The sequence below is a fragment of the Choristoneura fumiferana genome, chromosome 26, assembly GCF_025370935.1.
Source record: "Choristoneura fumiferana chromosome 26, NRCan_CFum_1, whole genome shotgun sequence".
Taxonomy (NCBI): Eukaryota; Metazoa; Arthropoda; class Insecta; order Lepidoptera; family Tortricidae; genus Choristoneura; species Choristoneura fumiferana.
Window position 1 is genome coordinate 8,721,091 of NC_133497.1, and position 24,217 is coordinate 8,745,307.

Below are 24,217 nucleotides of genomic sequence, written 5' to 3' on the forward strand. Positions count from 1 at the left end.
AGGCAGATGTTGTTCATCCAGCCACGGCTTAGCCGCGGCCTTTTTTAATCTGTTCAGCGGGTTAAGCGTGAAGCGGTAAAATACAGAAAGACATTCGCATTTATAATATTAGAAAGCATTTCTTTTTTTTTCAGGATGGGAGACACCCACAGAAATTATCCTTTCAAGATACCTTTTTAAAGGCCCGCAAATAACTACATTTATTTCCCATTTACCTATCAAAAATTATTTTCTTCTACCATCTGACAGGTCAAAATAATAATAAAAATACATGTTGTGTATATCGTTTTGCTAATTACTTTATATTGTGTACATTTTTTAATGTCATACTTGATTTATAAAGTACAATAACGTAAATATTTTTTTCTTAAAAATGCCAATGGTAAATTTAAATATATTTTGATAGCGTACTTTCAAGGAAACTGAAAGTTTTATGATATATATATAATAAATAACACGCAATATATACTTTCATGGTAAACATCTCAGGGAAATAATGTAACTTTTGCATTTTAATGTATTTTGACTTTTTTCATTTTGACATTTCATTTATATTTTTTTGTGTGTGTACTTAATTTTGATACGATTGTATTCCTTTTTTTTCTTATGACGTTAATAAAATTGTTTTTGTGTATTTGATGATTGTGTATTACTTTTTCTCGTGAAATTGTTTTTGGATTTTGTGTACTGGTATACTTATGATGATAATAATAAAATTGTTTTTGTGTATTTGAACGTTGTGTATTACTTTATTCTCGTGATATTGGTTTTGAATTTTGTGTATTAATTTGAATAAAAGACATTTCGAAATAACACTCGTTTTATTTGCTTCATAAAAAATTGTGAATAATCAATATCTTAATTTTACTAACTATACTAGGTACTACTTAATTGTTAAAATGTATACAAATATTAAATCCAAACAACATTTCTTCCTCAGTTTCTAGATTTCATGAGATTGATTAACACCTTTAAATTAACATTCATCCTACAAACAAAAAAAATGTTTAGAAAATTAATATCGATAATTATTTGATTGAAAATCCGTGGGAAGATGGCTTGACAGTTGAAGGTAGTTTTCCTGAAAAAAAAAACAAATTTAAATTAAAAAAAAAGTAAAAATTTGCAACCACTGATATTTTCTTATATTTTCTGTAATTTACAGAAAATGCGGCGGGCACCCTGGCCGAATAGCCGAATAGTCGGCTAAAGTATTCGGCTACCTCAAACTGCGCCAGCAGTATGGGCGCTTCTTATAAAAATTTGTCTTACTAATATACAATTTTACTCATAAATCTGATGAAAAACATTGTATGTCGCACAGGCGCGGTACTGGAATTACTAACATCGACTCAAAGCTCAGTCTTCGACTTCTGGCTTCAAATAGACTCTCGTTTGTAATTCCGTATTTAGTGCCCTTAATACACAATGTACTATTACTTACTTGGACTCATCCGCGTTGGATTTCTTACAATCTTCTTGAACACAGGCAAACTCTTAAATGGTATTTTAGTTTTCTCAGCATTTTTCCCTAATTTCGTATCAGTTTTTCCCAAATTATCATTAAAACTGCCAATTTTCAATTTATTTTTCATCATTGGTATCCTTGTCTTCAGTTTTTCGGCAACTTTCGCTTGATTCTCTTTGATTTTTTGTATGTTTGGATTTCCTGTGTGAATGTTAGTTTTTAGAATGTTAGATTTAGTTATTTCAGGTACAGTTTTAGCATTTATATTTCTTGGTTTTTCAGCTTTATCCTTGTTTTGGTTTTTAATGTTATTTATTGAAAGTTTTGGAACTACTTTATTGTTACCTACTTTTTCAACTCTGTCATTAGCTTTCGAAGTTGTAGCTTCATTTTTATTGTCATTCTCGTTGCTTACTTTAGAAACAATAGTTTTAGATTTTTCTACAAGTTTGGTAGCTTTTTTCTTATTTATATCATTTTTTGCAGTCTTAGTAGCCTCTGAAGAGGGTTCAGTAATTTTATTGCCTTCTTTGCTTTTCTTTACATTCTGTGTATTATTTTCCACTGTTTTTGTATTTTGATTGCTTTTATTTTCAGTATTTTTTGTATTCGTAACTTTATTCCTCATTCCATCTCTTAGCAATTCTTTGTTTTTGTCACTGCTTTTACTGGGTTTATCAGTACTTTGCTTAGTCTTAACAGTTTTGTCAGTAATCTCATTAGTTTCATTTTGCTTTGTAACTTTAGTGTCTACACTTTTCTTATGAACAATTACCTTATCTTTAGTTATAGCTTTTGGTTGCTTCTCCTTTTCATTGTCTTTTTGAACCTTTTTATCGTCAATAGCTTTGTTTTTTGCGGCAACTTCGGGTTTGGTTTTTTCATATTTATTCGAGTCTTTTTCAGTTATATTCTTATTTTTTGAATTGCCACTGCTCATTGTATCCGTTAAGTTTTTTGAAGTAACTTCATTTTTATTGTTATTTACTTTCTTATTTGAGACGTCAGAACTCCCTGTTTTAACATTACCTTTTTCATTTTCACTTTTAGAGCTAACAACACTTTTACTATCTACCCCCTTTCTGCTTTTTTTGGAACTAGCCACACTGCCTTCTGTGCCTTGCTCTTTGGCACTTGCAAGATGATTACCAGCATTCGCATCGGCTTTCTTCCCAGAAGCTTTGGAAGAAGCTACACTACCAACCTCACGTATTTCTTTAGCCTCATTTTTAGAAGTAACAACATCTGTCTCTATTTCTTTTGGTTTTACATTATTTTTATCACCTCCGACTTTTTTCGCTGCATTTTTTGCAGAAGCCTCAGTGTGTTTATTTATATTCTTTGAATCAGCACTTTTAGTAGCTTCCACCATTTTGTTGTTTTTTGAGTTAACATCTGTATCCCTCGCGCTTTTGGAAATAGCTTTACTATCTTTCTTTCGGGTATTACTTTTTGAACTAACACTGGGTACTTCACTTGCCTCCTTGTCATTTTCAGTTACTATTTCTGCAGGTTTAACTCCATTTTTCTCTTCAGTTCTTATTTTTTTAGCATTACCTGTTGCATCACTTTCAATAGCTCTTTTTACAGCTTTCCGGTTTTCTGTCACATTGACATCATTACCAGTTTTTGTTGCATCATCATGTGCTACTTTTTCATTGCTTTTACTAGATTTTGAAACATTTTCATCATCAAGTACTTCTTTACCTTTATTATTGACACTGGCAACTTTTTTAGCCTTCTTGGGTAAAGTTTTCGGTGGTGCCATAGTCGTCTTGCGATTTTGTGATTTATTTTCTTTGTCTTTAGGCAGTTTTTGGGGTGACATTTGGACGTTTTGGTCGCATTTCGACGGTACTTCTAGCTCCTGGTCGATTGTGGTGCGGCGTTCGTGTAGACGGCCTGAAACAAATTAAGCGTTCAACTATTACTCACGTAACGCAATTTCTGAGGATTTTTGAAATCCTCGTTTTCCCATTATCGTATAAAAAAAACGCAATCCCAATACAACTCCTCGCCTTCCCGCCCCAAAAACAAACCTGACCTCTTCCACTTTGAATATGAAACCACCGAGAGACTCACTCTTATTCAATGAAATCAAACCGGATAACTTACGTCTTAAATCGAGTTTAGCTCGGCATGTTTCGGGCTAATTCGTAGCTCTTCTTCTAGGAGCAACGCAAGCAAGTACACACCCGCGCAGTTACGTCGGGTAGTCGCGCGAGCAGAGCGGTAGCGTGCAGTGCCATACTAGTATAGAGATGGATATCCAAATACCTAAAGCTTCCCCAAAATGCAGCAAATATCTGACCTCTTCCACCTCTACTGTCCCCCCACTCACCAGCAGTCTCAGGGTCGGACTCGAAGGTGTCCTGAAGATCCTTGGCCGGTCCCTGGGCCTCCAAGCAGATGTCGAATATCTTGGACAGCACGAGGGTACGCTCTGACGTCTCCAACGATGGATCTTTAAACTGCTTGTAGAGCTTGCCGATTGCATGTATGTAGTGTTTGGCTGAAATACAAAAAGTAATATTGAATCAGTGTTTTGTGTTGTATGTTTAACTCATATCTATACAGGATGTTTGGCAGATGGATGAACAAACGTGTATACATAGGAGATAGAAGGGGTCATATGCAACGTGGTCGAAATTTTCCCAAATTTTCTTTTAAAGATTTTAAATCATGAAAACGGAGTATTTGAAAAAAAAATAAAAAAAAACTGGCCCCTTGTGAATTTATTTATGCTCGACCACGTGGCATATGGCCCCATCTGTCGCCTATATACGTATGTCCGTCCCTCTGCCAAACATCTTGTATATATAAAAAGAGAAGACTGACTCACTGACTCATCAACGGCTACCTTTGGAGCTAGAAAGCTGTTTTTTTTTCACATGTTGATTTTATGAATGATTTTTCAATATTCAATCATTAAGGGGGCGAAAGGGGGCTGAAAGTTTGTATGAAAGTCCGTCATTTCGAGGATAGACGCATAATCTTTTGTTTTTAAACTAACAATTTATAGATAAAGAAATACATATTTTAACGTTTTCTAAACTTTCACCCCTGTAGGGGTTTGTATGAATTATGATTAGGTTGATTTTTGAATTTGAAAATTGCACCATCTGCCTAAAACAACGTCTGGTTCTATATTAACATCATCATCATCCCAGCCTATATACGTCCCACTGCTGGGCACAGGCCTCCTCTCAGAACAAGAGGGCTTGGGCCATAGTTCCCACGCGGGCCCAGTGCAGATTGGGAACTTCACACGCACCATTGATTTGCTTCGCAGGTTTGTGCAGGTTTCCTCACGATGTTTTCCTTCAAAGCACGCTCGTGTAAATTTCAAAATGTAATTCCGCACATGAATTCGAAAAACTCAGAGGTGCGAGCCGGGGTTTGAACCCACGACCCTCTGTTTGAGAGGCGATAGGTCAAACCACTAGGCCACCACTTACACCTACCTATATTAACATATAATCCTCCAAATAATCAATCATAGAAGGTAAGTTTACGTCAAACCTAACGCGAGCGAAAGCGCGGGCAAAAACAGTTGAATCCGAAACGCGTCCGAGTAGTGTGTTGGTGGTGATAGATGGGTTTGTGTGATTTGTGTGTGTTCAAAAAACATGTAAAAACACACTCAAAACACACTATTGTAAATTAAGTCTACACTTACGCGGCACGATCAAATCAAATCAAATAAATCTTTATTTTTATTGCTAACATATCACCAAGTTTGGTACAAACGACATGTCAGTAGAAGAGTTACATGTATGTATGTTCCCCACCAACAACATGGCATGCACAACTTACTATACACTAAAAAAATTATACGCACTATTCTATTTCGTATTACATATAACATTCAGATATTTATAAACAATCGGTTGTTCATCGTACAAAAATGTAATTCCGCACGTGATTTCGAAAAACTCAGAGGTGCAAGCCGGGTTTGAACCCACGACCTCTGCTTGAGAGGCGATAGGTCAAACACTAGGCCACCACGGCTTTACATTTTGAAATTCACCACGAAGCTTTGCGGTGAAGGAAAACATCGTGAGGAAACCTGCACAAACCTGCGAAGCAATTCAATGGTGCGTGTGAAGTTCCCAATCCGCACTGGCCGCGTGGGAACTATGGCCCAAGCCCTCTTGCTCTAAGAGGAGGCCTGTGCCCAGCAGTGGACGCACTTAAAACACATAATAGCGCTTGTCGATACACGCCTGAACAACTGAACTGCATGAACACACATTTCTTCATAAACGCAGCTATCAAAACTCACGCATATATTCAACTCGAACTTCATGCGGTGACAGAAAGGCACCACGGGCGACCACATGTTTCTCTAGGGTCCACTCCACCGTCAGCAGCTCCAGGCAATTCACGCGGTAGCCGCCTTCGGGCTGGGAAAAATATTTTTTGCTATTCAAATGAATTTATTAAAAAGTGGGTGTTTGCTCGCGCTTCGCCCCGTTCCAGTTTTATTATTTATTTACAAACTATAAAAATAACGCCTAAACTATTCGATCGGGTACAATTGAAATTCCGGGATTTTATAGAATTCCCCTGGGAATTCCCAAAAATGTATATCATGGTCTTCATTGAGGTTGTGTTAAGAACGACTGTCCAAAATTTTAAGACTAAACCCAGCGATTGTTATTTCCGAGATTTTATCTATAAATCGTGGATATTCGGGAATAAGTAGCCTGTGTTATTCCAGATGTCCAGCTATCTATGTACCTAATTTCATCAAATCCGTCCAGCCATTTAACAACACACACACACACACGCACGCAACGCACGCACGCACGAACAGACTGCCTGATCAAAGTAATGTTACTCACCATGGCCTCCATCTGAGTCTTCGGCATATTTTCTCCGCCAGCTCCAACAAGGTCGTGCGGCGCGATCGAAACGCCGTCGCAATAACTCTGTAGCACTGCGAATTAAGTATAGGACAAAATTTAAATTTTACCAATACTTCCATCAATTATAGTCTCGCCCTCATCTCTTTTAATTATGTCTTTTTTTTTAACATTTATAACTCGTATCATATTGTATATCGTTCAACATGATTTGATGTAAATTGCATTCGTATCCGCCCACTGCTCACTCCCTTGCTGATAAAAAGCAGTTAATCTGTCATCTCCCTGATAACAGGATCGAAGGATTTTTGGGAAAATCTGTGCCTCTGGGAGAGGACAGGTCACAAATAGAAAGGACATCACTAGCCTGCAGAGCCAGGTTAGGCCGGTTCAGCTTGGCCAGGACACTTTGAGACAGCTCCTTCTGGTGGGCTGGCTTCGTGAGGCTCACTTGGAGGCTCCGGAAGCGGGTCGGCGCGAATTTGCGGTGCTGGAAGTTGGATTATATTGTAATAAATACTGCAATAAATCCAGGGAAAGGAATCCAATACTAGTAGAATGTTTCTTAACTGCGGGTCTCGATCTAAAATTCTGGTTCTTGCTGCTTATTTTTTTAGGTTATAGCAGACAAACAAGCAGATGGTTCACCTGCTGTTAAGTGAATTGATTACCAGTATATAAAATATTCGTTACGAGGGCAGACTAGTTTTAAGTGTACTAACCGGTTTGTGGGCATAGAAAGTGATGGTGAAGGAGACTAGGTTATCTTGTGCACTCGCAGCCACCCCAGCCACGTACGCATCTTCAGACACGGGCCGCCTGCAACCGATATATCCATCAAATCATTATCATTAATCCAGCTCATACTTTTTTTTTTTTTTTTTTTTTTCTTTTAATGGCTTTCACTCTTGCCGTGATAGCAAGACGTATTTTGCCAGTGTCGGCGTAGAGACATTACACACGTGAGGAGAATGTTCGGTTTTTGAAATTTTGATCTTGGGGAAGGAACAGACAGGAGACCTAAACAAATAACATATGTTATGGACGGCACAAAGACCACAAAGACAATTACATTTTTTTTTTTTTTAATCATAGGGTATTGGAAGAGTTTTAAGCATGCTAGCATAAAAGGAAGAGTTGAAAAGGAAACAAAAAATAATATAATAATAAGCATGCTGCAGATACTGCAGATACTACAACTTAATGTTGTGGCACTGAATAAATTTGATTAAGATTTTTATCAAGGAAGAATCAAGTAGAGCAAGAAGAGTCAGAAAGTTAATAGGTCGCGGAACATCCTTAGGCAGCGCGTCATATAGAGAGTAAGTGAGTCTACCGCAACTGAAAAAAATGTGATCTAAAGAACCCTCGTCGAGACCACATTCACACAAAGAGTTGTCCCGAACCCTGATTTTAGACAAGAACACCGGAGTACAGACATGACCTAAACGGAGTCGGCAAATGGTAGAAGTGACCCATTTATTAGCTGAGCGGAAACGGTAAAACCAAGGCTTTCGGGGGATTAACGGTTGGATGTTCCCATAGTGTCGACCTTTCTGGAGTCTGGAGGAGTCCCACATAGTCTGCCAGGAATTCCTCAAGTCATTCTGAACGGACATCATTAGGTCTGATGGTAAAATGATGTTATAATCCTGGGAACCGATTTCAATGGCATCTTTTGCCCATGTGTCCGCTCTTTCATTACCTATTATGCCGCAGTGACCTGGAATCCATGCAAGCGTAACTTCTAGTCCCTGTTGTTTGCATCGGTATAGAGACTCTTTAATTTTTAATATAATTGGAAACTTTGTTTTCATTTTAAAATGGTTACCGACAATTGCTTGCAGGCAGCTTTTGGAATCGGAAAAAATTAAAGCTTTTGAGATGTTATGCGAATTCGAAAATCTTATAGCCTCTAAGATAGCAATGGATTCCCCAGTGAAAACCGATGATTGAGATGGTCCTTTCTGAGTCAAAACAATTTGGTATTTGGGAATCCATACAGCTGATCCTACACTACCATTGGGGTCTAACTTAGAAGCATCTGTGAAAATGGGTAGCCAGTCCTCCCATTCTTGTAATTTTTTATTAAATTTAATATTGGCCGCTGGGCTATCCTTGTCAATGCCAAAATCAAGGATAACATTGGGGATGTAGGTTAAGGACTCATAGTTGACCTCAAAAATAGGATTGGTGTTGGTCGTATATATAGGGGACGGAAGATTTTTCAACTTGGAATATGAGACAATGTACTTCGGTTTTTCCTTATTTGACCAATACGTGTTTTCAGATACTTCTTGGGAAAGCTCCTCCAGACGAGGAAGAAGAGGATGATTGGAGATAGAACACGCCTTAAAGATGAAACGGTCTGCCAAGTATTGCCTGCGGAGGGAGAGGGGAGGATCCAAGCATTCAACCTGCATAGCGATTTTTGGTGAGGATTTCATTGCACCTAGAGTGATACGCAGACATTTGGCTTGAATCAGGTCCAACTTTTTAAGAGCATTTTTATTACAGGGTTCAATCACGAGCGAGCCATAGTCAAACTGACTGCGGATCACTGCATTGTACACGAGCTTTTGGCAGTATGGGTGAGCGCCCCACCAAACCCAGAGAGAGCCCGAAGAACATTAATACCCTTTTCGCATTTGCTGGTTACATACTCCAAATGCGGAACGCCAGTCATCTTAGAATCCAGGAAGACTCCGAGGAATTTCACAGCGTCCAAACAGGGGATGACCTCATCATCATACCGGATATCCATGATAGGAATGGATCTGCTACGTGTGAAAGTTACTATGCAGCTTTTAGATGGTGATAAAGTCAGACCATGATCATCTAGCCAGATCTTGAGATAACTGAGCGCTTCATTGAGTTTAGAAGGAGCAGCATCTGTTGACTGAGAACTGGTATACAGCACCAAGTCATCAGCATACTGAAGTATACTACAGAAGGGGGAGACAGATTGTTCAATATCATACGTATATATATTATAAAGAAGAGGGAGAGCACCGAACCTTGAGGGAGTCCCTGCCATAGGGTACGAGGAGGGAGGAAACTATTGCCAGATCGAATTTTTATGGTACGTCCTATGAACAACTTACAAACAAAGTGAACTATCCTCGCAGGAATACTCAGCTGAAGCATTTTTGCTCTGAGTACTGGAAGAAGAACATTGTCGTATGCGGCAGAGATGTCCAAGAAGCACCCAACGAGATGTTTTTTTGGAGAAGGCCAATCTAATGTCTGAGGTCAGAATCGATAAGTTGTCCATTGTACTTTTTCCTTTACGGAATCCGAACTGAGAGTTTGCGAGTAATTTTTCCTTTTCTACGAACCATTCCAACCTATTCTTAATAAGATGTTCGAAGATTTTACCAATTGATGCAGACAAAGCAATTGGGCGATAAGAGCTAGCTACCTGAGGGTCCTTCCCTGGTTTAAGGAATGGGATAATAATTTGGCTCGTCCATTCCTGTGGGATTTCACCAGTCACGAAAAACAAATTGTACAGTTTTAGTAGATGTTCCTTTGAGAAGCGATTAAGTTTCCGGATAAAAAGATAGGGAATGCCATCTTCTCCGGGGGAACTGTTACGTAGTCCATCTAAAGCCAACTCAAGTTCAGTGAATGTGAAGGGATTGTCGAGAGGACCTAGTTCCGCAGGGGGAAGGGAAGGGTCGATACAGGATTTCTCTGGAACTGATGAAGGAGCCAATTTGTCCGCAAACTCTGCCAACCAGGAAGGAGGGTTAGGAGAGGCTGAACAAACAGGATGGAAAGAGCCCCGAAATCTTTTAATATTTTTCCATACCAGCGATGGCGGGGTTCTAGGGTTGAGGCTTTCGCAAAATCCCTTCCATCCTTTCTTTTTTGCTTTATTTAGGAGACGTTTAGTACGGGCAGAAATTTTTTGATAGGCAACAAAATCATCGGAAAGACCAGACTCATTAAACTTACGTTCCGCGTTGTCTCTTGCTTTGATCGCCGCCGTGCATTCTGCATCCCACCAGGGAGGTGAAGGGATTTTGCTACTACGTATTTTTTTCTTAGGGATGTACTTATCTGCTGCTTCTAGTAGAATCGATTGGAAGTAGAGGTATAAATCTAAGGGATTTGATAGGTTGGGATCTAGCTCTTTTAATTTATTTTCAATATAATGAGAGTAGCTTGGCCAGTCCGCTTTATCCAACCTATATTGAAGGAGGGGTTGGGGGACGGGTGAGGGAAGAACAGAGGATGGCTGGGAAATAATTATAGGGAAGTGATCACTTCCGAATGACTGACTCAGAACCTGATAGGATAGCGAACACGAAAGATTGGGAGAGCTAGCAGACAAATCCAGAACAGAGTTGGGGTTTTGTCCGGGATATACCCGATGAGTGGGAGAGCCGTCGTTGATGATTACGACATTAATGTCATCAAACAGGTCCAGAAGGAAGGAAGAAAATATGTCAGAATGTGATGAACCCCAGGAGGTGTTATGACTATTAAAATCACCCATAATGAGGAGAGGAGGTGGGATCGAGAACAAGATTGTAGAAAGGTCGGGTATTAAGTTGATATTTGGGTGTGGGATATAAATTGATACGCAATTAATTCCCATGACATTGGCCGCAACAGCGTTAATATCATGGGAATGAGGAGGGAGAGGGATTTGTGAGAAAGTGTAACCTCTTTTAATCAATAACGCACAACCAGCACGTCCATCACCGCGGTCCTCCCGAAGGCATGAGAAGCCCGGGATCCTAAACTGGGAACCCGGTCTCAGCCATGTCTCCGAAATGGCCGCCACTGAAACGAAGTGCTCGTTGATGAGATTGATTAGTTCTGGTTTTTTAGGGATGATACTACGACTATTCCATTGAAGAAAATTGGCCTGGGGGGGCCATTGGAGAAGGATAATCGCTCAGCAAGTGAAACCATTAATGGGGCAACGTCGGGCGGTAAACAATCGCTCCATTTGGCGATTATATTCGTGAGAAGTTTGAATAGTAATTCCATAAGGTCATCATTGGGGGTCTCAACTGGCATCCGCCGTGACGATAGGGCGTAGCCATTGGGGAGTTGGGATTGTGGGGTCGAGATAATATCTCTATGGGCTTGCCGGTCATAGCCTGGAGACAGAGGGGACCTTGCTCTAGATTTACGGATGATCGTCTTACGGTATGAAGCTGAGGGAGGCGATTGGGGAGGAAGGGGAGGGCGAACAGGCGAGGGAGACTGCCATGAGGGAGAGTTGGGCTCGAACATAATCTTGGCCACGTCGGCGTAAGGACGACGTACAGCCGGAAAACGAGAGGACGCTTCCTGGTAAGAGATGCTGTGTTCCGACATTGCCAGTTTGATAGATTTTTGCCTACAATATTCAGGGCAACGTTGGTCTGTCGCATAATGATTGCCTGAGCAGTATAAACAGGTTACATGCTCAGCAGCGATGTTGCATCCTTCACCAGGGTGTTTTTGTGCACACTTGAAGCATCGGGCATCAGAGCGGCATTGGGCCTGAATATGACCAAACCTCAGACATTTCCGGCATTGAATTGTTGGGAGCACGTACACTTCGACCTTCAACGATGTATAAAACGCAAAGATTTTCTGAGGAAGCTTTTGACCTTCGAAGGTCACTACAACGGTTTGCGTTGGAACCCATGATGGAGGACCTCCCTCATTGGTTACCTTGCGCTGAAGGCGCCGGGCTTTAAGAATTTACCTGGTCCGTCTATGAGGTCAGTAGCGTCAACAAATTCTTCCATTGACCAGTCGACTGGTACACCACGAATCAATCCCATTCGAGAAACATTGTACGATGGAATATTTGCTTTGTATTTGTGACGTGATAAGCAGGGATTCTCTAAGATATTGTTGGCATCCGCAGCGGTCTTAAACTCAACCGAGACACGGTTTCTACCTACGGACTTGATACCATCTTTTTTGATGTTTTGGACGTTATCTCTGGCAAAGGCAAGACCAACCTTAATAGGTTGCAGTGAAATGCCCGAGTTGCTAGAATCCGCGTCTCGGGAGATGTGAACAATAAATGGGCCACTATCTTCACTGTTGTATTTGCGGGATTCCGCGTCTAAGTCAGGGTGTTTATAAATGCCTGCTATGGATGCGTTGTCGATGTCCGTTCCCTGCATCACCTTTTTACCTTTAGGTTCGGCCCTATCGGGCGATGATAGTTCCAAAGAACTAAGACTGCGCTTTCGTGCATTGTTCAGCGTGTCAAACTCCATCGTGTTCGTGAAACTACCACCGCCCGGATCCGGGGGCTCCTCGTTCCCCTCCATGGTTTTGGCTCTTGGCCAACCGGTCAGATGGGTTATTAAGTTAGATAAATATTATAGATTAATTAATCCACCACCAGATGGTTAATTTACAAGGATTATTATTTTAGTGGGAATATAACCTAAAAATTGAACAGACTCACTGCACGGCACTTCTGTCAATCCAGCTCATACTTACTTCTAGTAAAAGGGTAAACAATCTTGACAAGTCTCTTTATTGAACAATGTTTTAAAAAACTAGTAACTATTACTTATGATACCAAAAGCATGTATATGATCATATGTCTTTGCTAATTGCTACATATTTGCTGTGACTTATTTGCCAAAGATATAAATCTATATTTCAACAAACATAATATAGTATAAAAGGAAACTATAACAATTAACAAGACACATCAAGATAGCTTAACTTCTTTCTATCTAATGCTAAAAAAAACAAACTCAATTTCAATAACCGACCAAGTGGCCAACTTAAACTAAAAAAAAATCTATTTATTTATAGTGGCCAGTTCTATTTAAAGGTGACACCCATATACCAAAAAAAAATTAACTGTTGTGTTGACCAGAATTCATTTTTAGTGAAAGGTGGCAAATAGGTAATTGAAGATTTTATCTTTCATACTATTTCATGGTTACCTGACTTCAGGAGCTGCTGCCAGGACATTAACCTCCGACTGCATGATCGTAAGCATGGCCAGTTCCAGGGTCATGCTAGCACAGTCACTCAGCCGAGCCTCCTCGCGTTTCAGCTGCATAGGGAACGGACCGACAGTCACCTTGTAAGGATTGGAGTCTTCATCGGAGCTGAAATGAGATAAAAAAGGTTTAATAGAAGACATCTGGGTTCTGCAGAACTCCATTTTTTGAAGAGAAATGCAGCATACAATCTTATATACCAAAATAAGTTATTGCAAATAAAAATATTTTAAATACAAGCTTTTTTCTAAACTGTATTTGCATTGTCATCTGACCAAACTACATTTCTGTACCAAATTTCAAGTCTATGAAATTAACCATTGAGGAGTTTTGTCCGGCTGGACCATGAGGATGTGTAAATTTCAAAATCCTGCTGGCATTACACAACATGTTGTAGCTGTGTGTGTAATCATTCACTTCAACTCTCATAGCACTACCTATATCTACCTGTAACCCAATCAGTAATAGAGGTGCTTTGGTTTTTTAGTGTAAGCCTCTTTTATGATATAAATAAATTAATAAGCAAACATACTATATAAATATAACACCTCAATTAATTGTTTCAACTTCAACTTTTTTGTTTTTGGCAACCGGTCGCTTTAAAACCGCAAAAGTAATCTCTCTCCTGGCGAATGTTATGCCTGGACCTACATTGTGGATGCGCAAAGTAATTGTTATAGTTCACCAACATTTACTTTGTATGTCTATAAGCTTACTGTAAACTGCTAGACGATAAAATAAAATTAAATAATAAACAACAGTATTTGTTTTACCTCACGACATCTTCCGAAGAATTGCATTTTTTTTTGTGCTGAGCTTCTTGTATCCGCTTCTCGTAGTACGCAATATCTGCTAGAAGCTTCTCCTTATACGCTAAAGACACAGATTTCTTGCCTTTTCCAAACATTTTCTTTTATTTTAATTCGCAAGCAGCAAAACACGAAACACTCGATTCAAAATAACAGATTGTTTTTTTTTTCTATGAGAGACTCACACTAGTGAAGTAATGTGGTTATCACATTATTTACCGGTTTTCAGATTGATAGCTTGGTCAAGAAGCCAAGTTCTAATTTTAAAATTCTGTAATAGGAAGTGAAATGAAAACATATTGATATCTATTTTTTAATAATATTATCAATTTATTATAAAATTTTATAGAACATAATGTTTGTATTCAAATTAGCAAAAAACTTGGCATGATGTTTGAGTGCGCAATGTCCAGTGACTGGAACTTTCTTATTTTTTTTTTCATGTCAAATTGTCAATTAAATTGTCAAAGTTACGGTCACAATCGGAATTTTATAATGTTGTAAAATAATAAATACTTTAATTAATATAATGCAGTCACGTGGAATTACCGCTGAAGCGACAATCAACATGCGTTTCTATCGCATCTTATTTGAACTTAGTGCATAACTTACAAGACTCCAATAAGAACTGTATTTTACAGTTTATATGGTCGACGTGTATGATATAATTATTTTATAGTAAACATGAGTTTGTAGAGTTCATAGTTCAAGTTTCTTGTGTGTTGTGGCTGCGAGGCGTCTACCGACCGTATAAACACTACATCCGTTGTTTATGCAACAGATTATTCGGTGATAATTGTTCGTGAAACAAACGGTGAAGAAGTCTGAGAGATGGGGCAAAGCGGCAGTGCTATGCCTGGTAAGTAGCTTTAATTATCACCAATCAAGCCTTTAAAGTGTGTTTAACATTGTTCTAATTTCGTGTTTTAGCGTTTCCGCCTCATAACCTTTCTTTTTTGTGTTATAAATCACGTCTAACTGTATCACGTGACAGTGGAGTGTATTTTATCATTGTTATCTTCGCTACATGTGGTTAATAGTCTGGTAGTAATCTAGGACTGCCCTGAGCTAAAGCACTTCATCTACTTTACTCTTGATTTAGACATGGTTCTAGTGTTTTCACAATCTAAAGATAAATTAATCAATAAATGAAAAATTTATAATATTAAATCTATAAAGCGCATTGAGTGTAGATTTTTGAAGTTTAACCTAACATACCTTTGGACACATCTTTAATTTTATTTGTAATTATACAAAAAATTTTGTTTCTTTTTTTTATTAAAATTTTTTGTTGAGGCTTTGAACACTACAGGTGATCATGTTGGCCTGATGGGTGCTCGCTCACACAAAGGACAGATAATTATGATTATAAAGCATTATAGACTAGTGTTTACCTGCGTCTCCACACACGTAAATCATTAGATCCAGAAGCTGAATTGAAATTTCGGGATTTTTTTTAAATTCGTTTGGGAATTCCCGAAAATTAAATCGTGGTTTTCATTCACGTTACATTAAAAACAATCATGTCAAATTTCATTACTCTACGCCCAGCGGTTGTTGTTTTGAGATTTTATGCCCATGGGAATATCGAAATAAAGAGTAGCCTATGTTTTATTCCAGTTGTCCGGCTATACATACCAAATTTCATCCAAATCCGTCCAGCCGTTTCAGCGTGCATTTATAATATTAGTAGGATTGTTGCTGGGAAGACGAAATAGCCGGAGTGACTGGCACAACATGGGCTAGAGTAGCTGCATGCGAGAGGGATCTCGGAGACTGCTGGGGGAGGCCTCTGCCAACAGGCACACAGATGCTGAAGACTGAATAAAATAGTAGATATTTAATTAAATGGTATTTTGTATTTGCATCTGAATAAAGAGGCTTTTTTTTAATGGCTTTCAATAAGGCTTAATAATAAAAAAAATTACTATAATGACAGCTATTTCTAAATATCTCTGATTAAAGGTATGTTGTTGCTTGGTAATTATAATCAAACTAATAAAAATTATGTCTTGTATATTAAAATTAATAAGAAAGAAAACATATTGTACTATATAATATTAGAGATGGGCATCTAAAAAAGAGGCTTTTTTTTAATGGCTTTCACATAAGAGAGTTGTAATAAAAACGAATTTAATGCGGCATTTTATATCTCTATTAAAGGTATGTTGTTGCTTGGTAATTATAATCAAACTAATAAAAATTATGTCTTTGATATTAAAATTAATAAGAAAGAATACATATTGTACAGGGTATATAATATTAGAGATGGGCCAAACATGGGTTTCAACGAATACAAATATTTGGCCGAATGTTCAGTAAAACTTTAACCACACCAAATATTCAACATAATTGATTCCTAAGTAGAAACTAGAAACATGATTAATTTTCGTGCAACTCTTGTGTAAAACAAAAAACTTGCTTAATTTTTTCTATAGTAGTAATCTCAAAACAGCTTCATACTTATATTTTGTTTTTAATTAATAATCATCTTTTTTATCTGCTGTTATTGGAAATAAAGCTACAGTATCAACTAAAACTTAAAGCCTCTCTGTACCTCATAAAAATAACACATTTAACACTCATCTCACACATGGCTCAATACAGTAAAGAAGAGTACCACTTTGCCGAACATTCGGTGTTTCGCCAAAAATTCGGTAAACCTGCTGAATACAAATATAAAACGAATATTCGGCCCATCCCTATATAATATACGCCTATCAACATTGATCCCGAGTGATCAGATACGGCACGCCGCATGATCGCGCTTGTTTTAGCTAGCGATCTTGATACGCGTCGGTGCAAAATGATACAAATGTGGACGCAGCTTTAGGCAATACGGCCTCTGGTCATCCATCCATGGTGGACGTCCTACGTTGCGCTTGCCAATCCGCAGCCTCCAAATGGACTGGAAAAGCGGTTGTTGGGACTGAAAATACTTTTCCCGCCCCCGCCCCTCTGATTCTGAGAGGAGGCCTGTGCCCAGTAGTAGTAGGACGTAAATAAGCTGGGATGATATGATGATAGAACTTTTCGGTTTTCCAAGTCCAATCTTTTAAGATTATCAAGCAATATTCACATGTAAAATTTCGTAATGGTAGTAGAAATGCACTTTTTGTGTAAGTTTCAGCTATCTACCTATTATGGTTCTTGAGATTCAGCCCTGTGACAGACAGACCGACATCATAGCGATGGAATTAGGGTTCGGTGCGTCGCCTTTTAGGTATGGAACCCTAAAAGGTACAGTCAAGGAAACTGAATCGCGTACCAGGGTGGAACCCTTTCATAATCAATTTCGCTATCATCTCTTTGGCAGATATATGGAATGTCAAAATAACAGCAGTACCACAATGGTGACCACCCTGGTACGCAATTCAGTTTGTTTGATTTAGTGTCATTCGGTGCAAATAGAACATCATCCACTTGAATTGACTATTTTGAATATCAACCAAAGTGAATTTTATCAAAATGTAATTGTGCTGATAAATATTTACAACCAAAATTTATTTTTGTTGTAAATTAGTTAAACCCAAATTGAATATTGCCCATTAAAAATTAGGAGCAAAATTAAATAAGCAATAGGTTAATGTTGTCTAAATCTAATTTAATTTAATATGTAGGCCCAAAACAAATGATTTCGGATGGAAATATTTACAATTCGTCATATTTCTGAATGTAATAGTACATTCAGAAATGCAAGGTTGGTTGTTTTTTTCGGCATACATCAAATTTGTCAATTTTACCATAAGACAATGTTCCATTTTCGATGATATTCAGGATGGACAATTTTCCTTGTTAGTGTATTTCAAATTGTCATTTTTTAGCTTGACGTATAATTTCGAGTTGTCCATTTTCCATTTGCACCAAATGACAGTAATCGTTTCTTTAGGTTCTTTACATTACATGTCATTAATTTAAATTTCTCTGAAATAGCCTGTGGTTTTTTTTTATTCAGTATTTTATCGGCGACAAAGCTTCGAAATTCAAATTTTCAGAACAATGTCAAACAAAGAACTCAAACTCTTAAATATCACAAGCAACCGTAAACTCAGTACGTTACGTTCGAATTTTGTAAATAAAAATTTAGTTCTTTTCATAAAAACAAAGTTACGTTTGACATCCGAAAAGGCGTTCCGATCGATCAGTTTTATACAAGTTAGTATGGAGCGCTGTGAATGCGAGTTTTGACCGCTGGATCGATTAAATTTGTTGCGGGAACAGCTGAGCATCAGCTGAGACGAATACCTGTTTCTTTTTTTTGCACGCACGTGCATGCGGCCTGTATTGTCCAGTTGTGCAAAATGTACGCTGGTACATTCGAATTTTAAATTTATACTCATGGAGTTAAGTCTTGTTTGACGTAGCGTAGTTTTTTTTTCAACTATAAGGCTGGTTGCACAAAGGCTTATGCAAAGTCGGTATGTTGGTACCTGTGTTTTTTCTGTCAGAATCAGCTGATTCAAAAGCAGTATTTTACCTGATCATATGGTTTCCCACGGCGCGAGCTCTTGAGACTTTCTTTTTGTAAAGGCTCAGCTGATCTAAGAAATAATAATAGTGGGTGAGTGATTCGAGAGACGTGCGTAAACCAACCAACACCCTCAGTAATGAGGGCTATCATTTTTTGTCTCACTAGATGGCGCACTGTTGCGTGAGGTTTTTAAGTATGGATTTCAAAGTCTGTTATTACGGGCGTGAAAACAAAGTTTAGATTAAAATCATATTTAATACACCTTAAACCGTACCATAAAAATATCGAGCATAACCCAGTGTTGCATAGTCCCCGTTTTTGTTCGGAAAAAAGGAGGACAAAGGTTTACGAAACACAAAACTGTCTCAAAAGACAGACATTTATTGCCCCGGAACGCATATTTGCCATAATTAATTTCAGATATTGCAAAATATTCACAAAATTATTCTAATTCTAAATAAACCCGCGTAGCTCACCCAAACTATGAGATTTTGACATTTCGGAGACCTCACGCTACACTAGCGCCTCTAGTGGCGAAATTCATACGCGATAGGCCCTCATTGGAGATCGTTAACAATCTTAACCCACTAATCCCACTAATATTATTATAATTGCGAAAGTTTGTGTCTGTTTGTTAGTTTGTTTGTTACTTCAACACCTCCAAACCACTGAACCTATTTAGATGAAATTCAGTATAGAGATAGTTTAAATCCCGAAGGTCATAGATTCGTTTTTATCCCGAATAATTGCATAGTTCCTGCCTCCCGCGGGATTGCGATAAACTAATTTGCGCTACGGAGTCGCGGGTAACAGCTAGTTTAAGTATAACTCCCATACTTTTCATTGCAGTGACCACGGAAGAATAAAAACAAGTGGGGTATTAAAGAACCTATTAATTAAGACCTAATCTAATAAAATACCTAAATAGTAAAAATTAAAAATCGCCGCTCAGTCAGCCAGTGTACCTACCTACCGCACTTAACATCTCTTTCTAGCTATATTTTTACTTATTACCTTACATTGTTTAAAAAAAATATTGTAAGACTGGTTTTAAGGTTAAATAAAAATAAGGTAAGTTCAGTTTTCACAGAAAGTCATATGGGTAACAATATTAAAAACCGGCCAAGAGCGTGTCGGACACTGCCGAAATAGGGTTCCGTAGCCATTACGAAAAAATTAAGTAATATTTTTCTAAGGATTTCGTATTTTGTACGGAATATTCCAAGTTTAGGTATATTTTATACCTTAGGCTGCTATTTACTCTTAAACTAATAATAATTCTCGAGAAAACTTAACCATTATAGTTGATGTCTCTGAAAACTGGTCGAGGGTTTTCATTTGAAACTAATTAACACAAGAGTTATGGTCAGAAAACCAGTTTTTTGGCCTAAAATTTTGATGCCAAATATCTCGAAGACAACGAAACTTTTGAAGTAAATATGGGATACTATATTGCTTAAAGCCGTTGTTGTTAATATAATAGCTACAAAAAACATTAGAAAACTAAGGAATTCAGATCGAAGGTCATTGGGGCATGGGATCCCCTTAAATTGAAATGTATTGGCAATTGGTAAGTAAGTAGTTGCAGTCAGAATGCAGTCCATTTGCAACAGAGCCCTAAGTGCTTTTACGCCAGGCCAACAGGACAATGTCAGTGACATAATATGTCGAGTGACAATTAACTATTATCTCTATCATAAAATCATAATTATGTTGTGAACAATAATATTTTTCTGGTCGATGTTTATTTGTAGACTAGCTTTTGCCCGTGGCTTCGCCGCGTGGAATGAGGGCTATTCGCGTATGAATTCGCCGCTAGAGGCGCTAGTGTAGCGTGAGGTCTCCGAAATGTCAAATCTCATAGTTTTTGGGTGAGCTACGCGGGTAAATTTATAATTAGAAATAATTTTGTGAATATTTTGCAATATCTGAAATTAATTATGGCAAATAATAAGCTGTGTTTTTGAGACAGTTTTGTCTTTCGGAAACACTTTTATCCTCCCTTTTTCCCGAACAAAACGGGGACTATGCAACACTGTGGCATGCTCGATATTTTTATGGTACTTTTAAGGTGTATTAAATATGATTTTAATCTAAACTTTGTTTTCACGCCCGTAAATAACAGACTTTGAAAGCCATACTTAAAACCTCCGCAACAGTGCGCTATCTAGTGAGACAAAAAACGATAGCCTCATTCGGTTATCGCGCGATTATCGCTTCCACCCGGAGAACTGTTGCCTTTCCGGGATAAAAAGTAGCCATAACTAACTCTATGCAAAAAACACCGTCGATCCGTCGCTCCGTTTCGACATACAACAACGACACACTTTCGCATTTATAATATTAGTGTGGAATTTGTCGGTAAATCTGACATTGAGATGAGATTAGAGCGTATCAGTCCTTAATTTGACAAATCTTAATATTATTTGAAAATATAGGTATACAGATAGTTGTTTAGCGAGAGAAATTTTAAATCGGTTTGAAAATTGGATTTAATTGATAGTGGATTTTAATCTATATACCTGTCTCTTTTTTCAACGCTTTTCTCTATGCAGCAAGGTATGGCGGTACTGGCGTGTGACGTCACATGCTGTAATGTCTTTCTCTGTCTAATCTTGAATTTCAAACCATTTTAACTTTGTTATTTGTGAAGGTAGCTTAAAATGCATGCTGTGAATTTATAAAAACACATACAAAATAGTCAAATACCGTATTGTAGTGTTTCGTGGTTAGTATATACGCGTATTTTCAATATAGCTCGCTGTGAAACTTGTAGTCGCACCTGTTAGCATGGTGAAATAGGGTCCAGGCTCAACAATCGCCAGGCGAAAAAAAGTAAAAACAAAACGCAATATGGCAAATTTACAAAAACCGCTCAACAGCTGTCTCCATTAAAAAAGTCTTGTCTCCATCTCCCTTTGAAGCGCTTACGTCGTTTTGTTTTCATGGCAAAAGCGCCTCCTATTGGCGGAGACGCCACGCGCGTGCGCGTGCGGGACAGATGTTCGAAATTTGAAATTTCTTTTTTTAAGGCTTTGGCCGTACGCGTCCTTGCTGCTGGCCAGGTGAAATTATTTTTTTATGTTGGCAGTTTTTGACGCTCTGTAGGTTTTAATTTGGAATCTTTAGTCAATGTAGGTAGTTATTTGATGTATCAAACCAACACCGAGGGTGATAATGCTATCTATGGCTTTATATCCACTACACATAGATATATAGATAACTATACAAACTAGTATAATAAGGAGGTAAATTTTGTTTTTGTTTGTATGTAGTGCGTCAACATCTCGGCCTATACCTTGTATATGTACCTATACATATATACGTCCCATAGCCAGGGCAGAGCATTCCTCTGCATCTCTAGTGGAGACGCATGCTAAAGCGAACATTCGCATTCGCATATATAGGTATATATGACCGTACACTAGATGTTTTAAAACAACATTCCTGGCGGGTCATTAAGTCATTATATGTACAGGTGTCCCTTATCTGTAAAATTACTTATATTTGTATTTGTAACAGGTCATTTCCAATAAGGTCAGTGTGGTACACAAGGCAATATAATGTATAGGGTAAATAAAGTCTTTGACCAGTGTGTGTTGCCAGTTGCTTGGACCTCATGAGGAAGCTCAAATCAGAGGGCTATGCTCGAGGTTATCTGCGAAGATAGAATCAGAATGATGATATCCGCAGAGTAGAACTAAGGTTATGCGTCATAGCCGAAGAATTGCGAACTGAAGTGGCAGTGGGCGGGGCACATTGCTCGCAGGAATAATGGCCGATGGGGTCAGAGCCAGAAGGTCTCGAATGGCGTCCGCGGACCGGGAGTCGAGCTGTCGGTAGGCTCCAACAAGATGGAGCGACGACCTGGTTAAGATCGCGGGAATCGCTTGGATGCGGAAAGCACAAGACCGGTCTGACTGGAGGGCCTTGGGGGAGGCTATGCCAGCAGTGGACGTCTTTCGGCTGACATGATGATGAGAATGTATAGAGTTAATAGGGTCTAGTACCCAAAGGGTCAAGACGGAACCCTAATGCTCTCCCGGTGTCCGACGATCTGTCTGTGCAGAGGCTGTAGCTTTTAAACCGTAGTAGCGCGTGGTTTTCTGTCTTTTCGCCGGTAAATATTCCCAATTGTTTCATTTGCAAATCTGCTTCCTTTCCTAACCCCACGGCTTTCAACCGTTTTTTTTTTCATATAAAACAAAACCTGACCTGACCCACTGTGTTCTATAAAAACCATTAAAAAATACCACTAAAAAAAATATATTTTTTAAGAATTGAGTCGGGAATCAAGTTTTATTAGCCTACTACTAGCTTTCCCGCGTGGAATTCGGTTATCGCGCGCTGTTCCTCGGAACTGTGCACTTTTCCGGGATAAAAAAGTGCTATGTCACCTCTCTGGCCCATAAACTATATCTCTTTGCCAAAAATCACGTCGATCCGTCGCTCCTTTTCGACGTTAAGACGGACAACATACAAACACACACTTTCGCATTTATAATATTAGTATGGATTAGTGAAATCGCGGAATTTCAATTCTACCACAAGACCTAAGGGTTGTGTGTAAACTAGCATTTAAATTGATAGGAGCCAAAAAAAATCATACAAGCGAAGCCGCGGGTAAAAGCAAGCTGACAATATTATTACAATACCGTTAATCTACCACATGCTGGAAAAAGGCTGACCTTTAAACCACCCTGCAAAGATGTCCCATCACCTTTAGCACAATTGCTGGCCTTTTCTATAAACTTTCCAAGCTTCAATTATTTCGAAAAAAAAAAAACACATTTCTATTTTTTACGCACATGCCATCGCAAAAAAAGGTTTGCTCCCTGTCTTTGTAAAACAACCAAAAATTTATTTTAATCGTAATAACGTAGAGTCCAAAATAAAACGCAGGAGGAATGATATAATTTCATCTCATTCACATGTGCCGTTTATTCAAAATTGTAAATGCGCTTCTTTGACGTTAAAGACATTTGAATTTGAACTTTATTGCGTAAGATTTAGTGCTATTTTAAGCTTTGTAATGGTATTAGTACTTGTGTTCTACAGCTAAGTTCTTTGAGCGCTTTAAATTAAATAGTATTTAAATGTGTGCTCTATTTTTTAGTAAATTAAGATTCTATGTTCACATTATTCATAGAGTCAATGGAGCTTGTGTTTTTTTAGTATTCGTTTGCAATTCTGTTAGTTTTTGTACTTTATTAGCTTTTAAATAGAGCTCAAGTTGTTCGTATTTGCCACGTGCGATACTACACCTTGATCGATTTATAGAAATAATGCAAATAATGAATTTAAGTGGTAACTGTACACAGCTGATGTAAGGCAGTTGGTACAGTGCGAAAAACAGTCAAGGGAGAGTCTGACGGCACGCGGGGAGTTCTGTAGCTACCCCAAAAGCAACACTGAACTATAAAATTGACACTTTTAAGTCAAATTTAAAAAGTTACATGTACCACATTTTAATTTTCAAACCTTTTTCACTACCTCTCCTTCAGAAAAGTAACTTTTTCTCCCTGACGAGAGGGAGCAAAGTGCAACTTTTGTTCAACGCCTTTTAAGTGTTTTATTGCAAATGCCATTTTTTGAAGTTGATAATTGGAAAGCCA

General features: G+C 38.3%; 3 protein-coding genes across 3 annotated transcripts in view; 1 reads left to right on the forward strand and 2 right to left on the reverse strand.

The window, feature by feature from the left end:
* The window catches only part of LOC141442805 (uncharacterized), a 23,702-nt gene extending 22,889 nt beyond the window's left edge, over nucleotides 1-813 (forward strand). Inside the window, exon 15 of the mRNA XM_074107927.1 lies at nucleotides 135-813. Within this exon, the coding sequence (XP_073964028.1) occupies nucleotides 135-180 (46 nt within the window). The 3' untranslated portion in view covers nucleotides 181-813. The remainder of the gene's footprint in view (nucleotides 1-134) is intronic.
* On the reverse strand, nucleotides 809-6,525 carry LOC141443133 (uncharacterized). The gene is made up of 6 exons (XM_074108346.1): nucleotides 6,453-6,525; nucleotides 6,316-6,410; nucleotides 5,754-5,874; nucleotides 3,810-3,980; nucleotides 1,445-3,370; nucleotides 809-1,081 (listed from the first exon to the last, which is right to left on the reverse strand). The coding sequence occupies exons 1-6, from the start codon at nucleotides 6,523-6,525 to the stop codon at nucleotides 1,029-1,031; spliced, it is 2,439 nt and encodes an 812-aa protein (XP_073964447.1). The 3' UTR covers nucleotides 809-1,028.
* A 6,733-nt stretch (nucleotides 6,526-13,258) lies between these two features.
* LOC141443134 (uncharacterized) lies at nucleotides 13,259-14,229 on the reverse strand. Its single transcript, XM_074108347.1, has 2 exons — nucleotides 14,096-14,229; nucleotides 13,259-13,430 (listed from the first exon to the last, which is right to left on the reverse strand). Exons 1-2 carry the CDS (start codon nucleotides 14,227-14,229, stop codon nucleotides 13,259-13,261), a joined length of 306 nt encoding a protein of 101 aa, XP_073964448.1.
* Nucleotides 14,230-24,217: the final 9,988 nt, after the last annotated feature.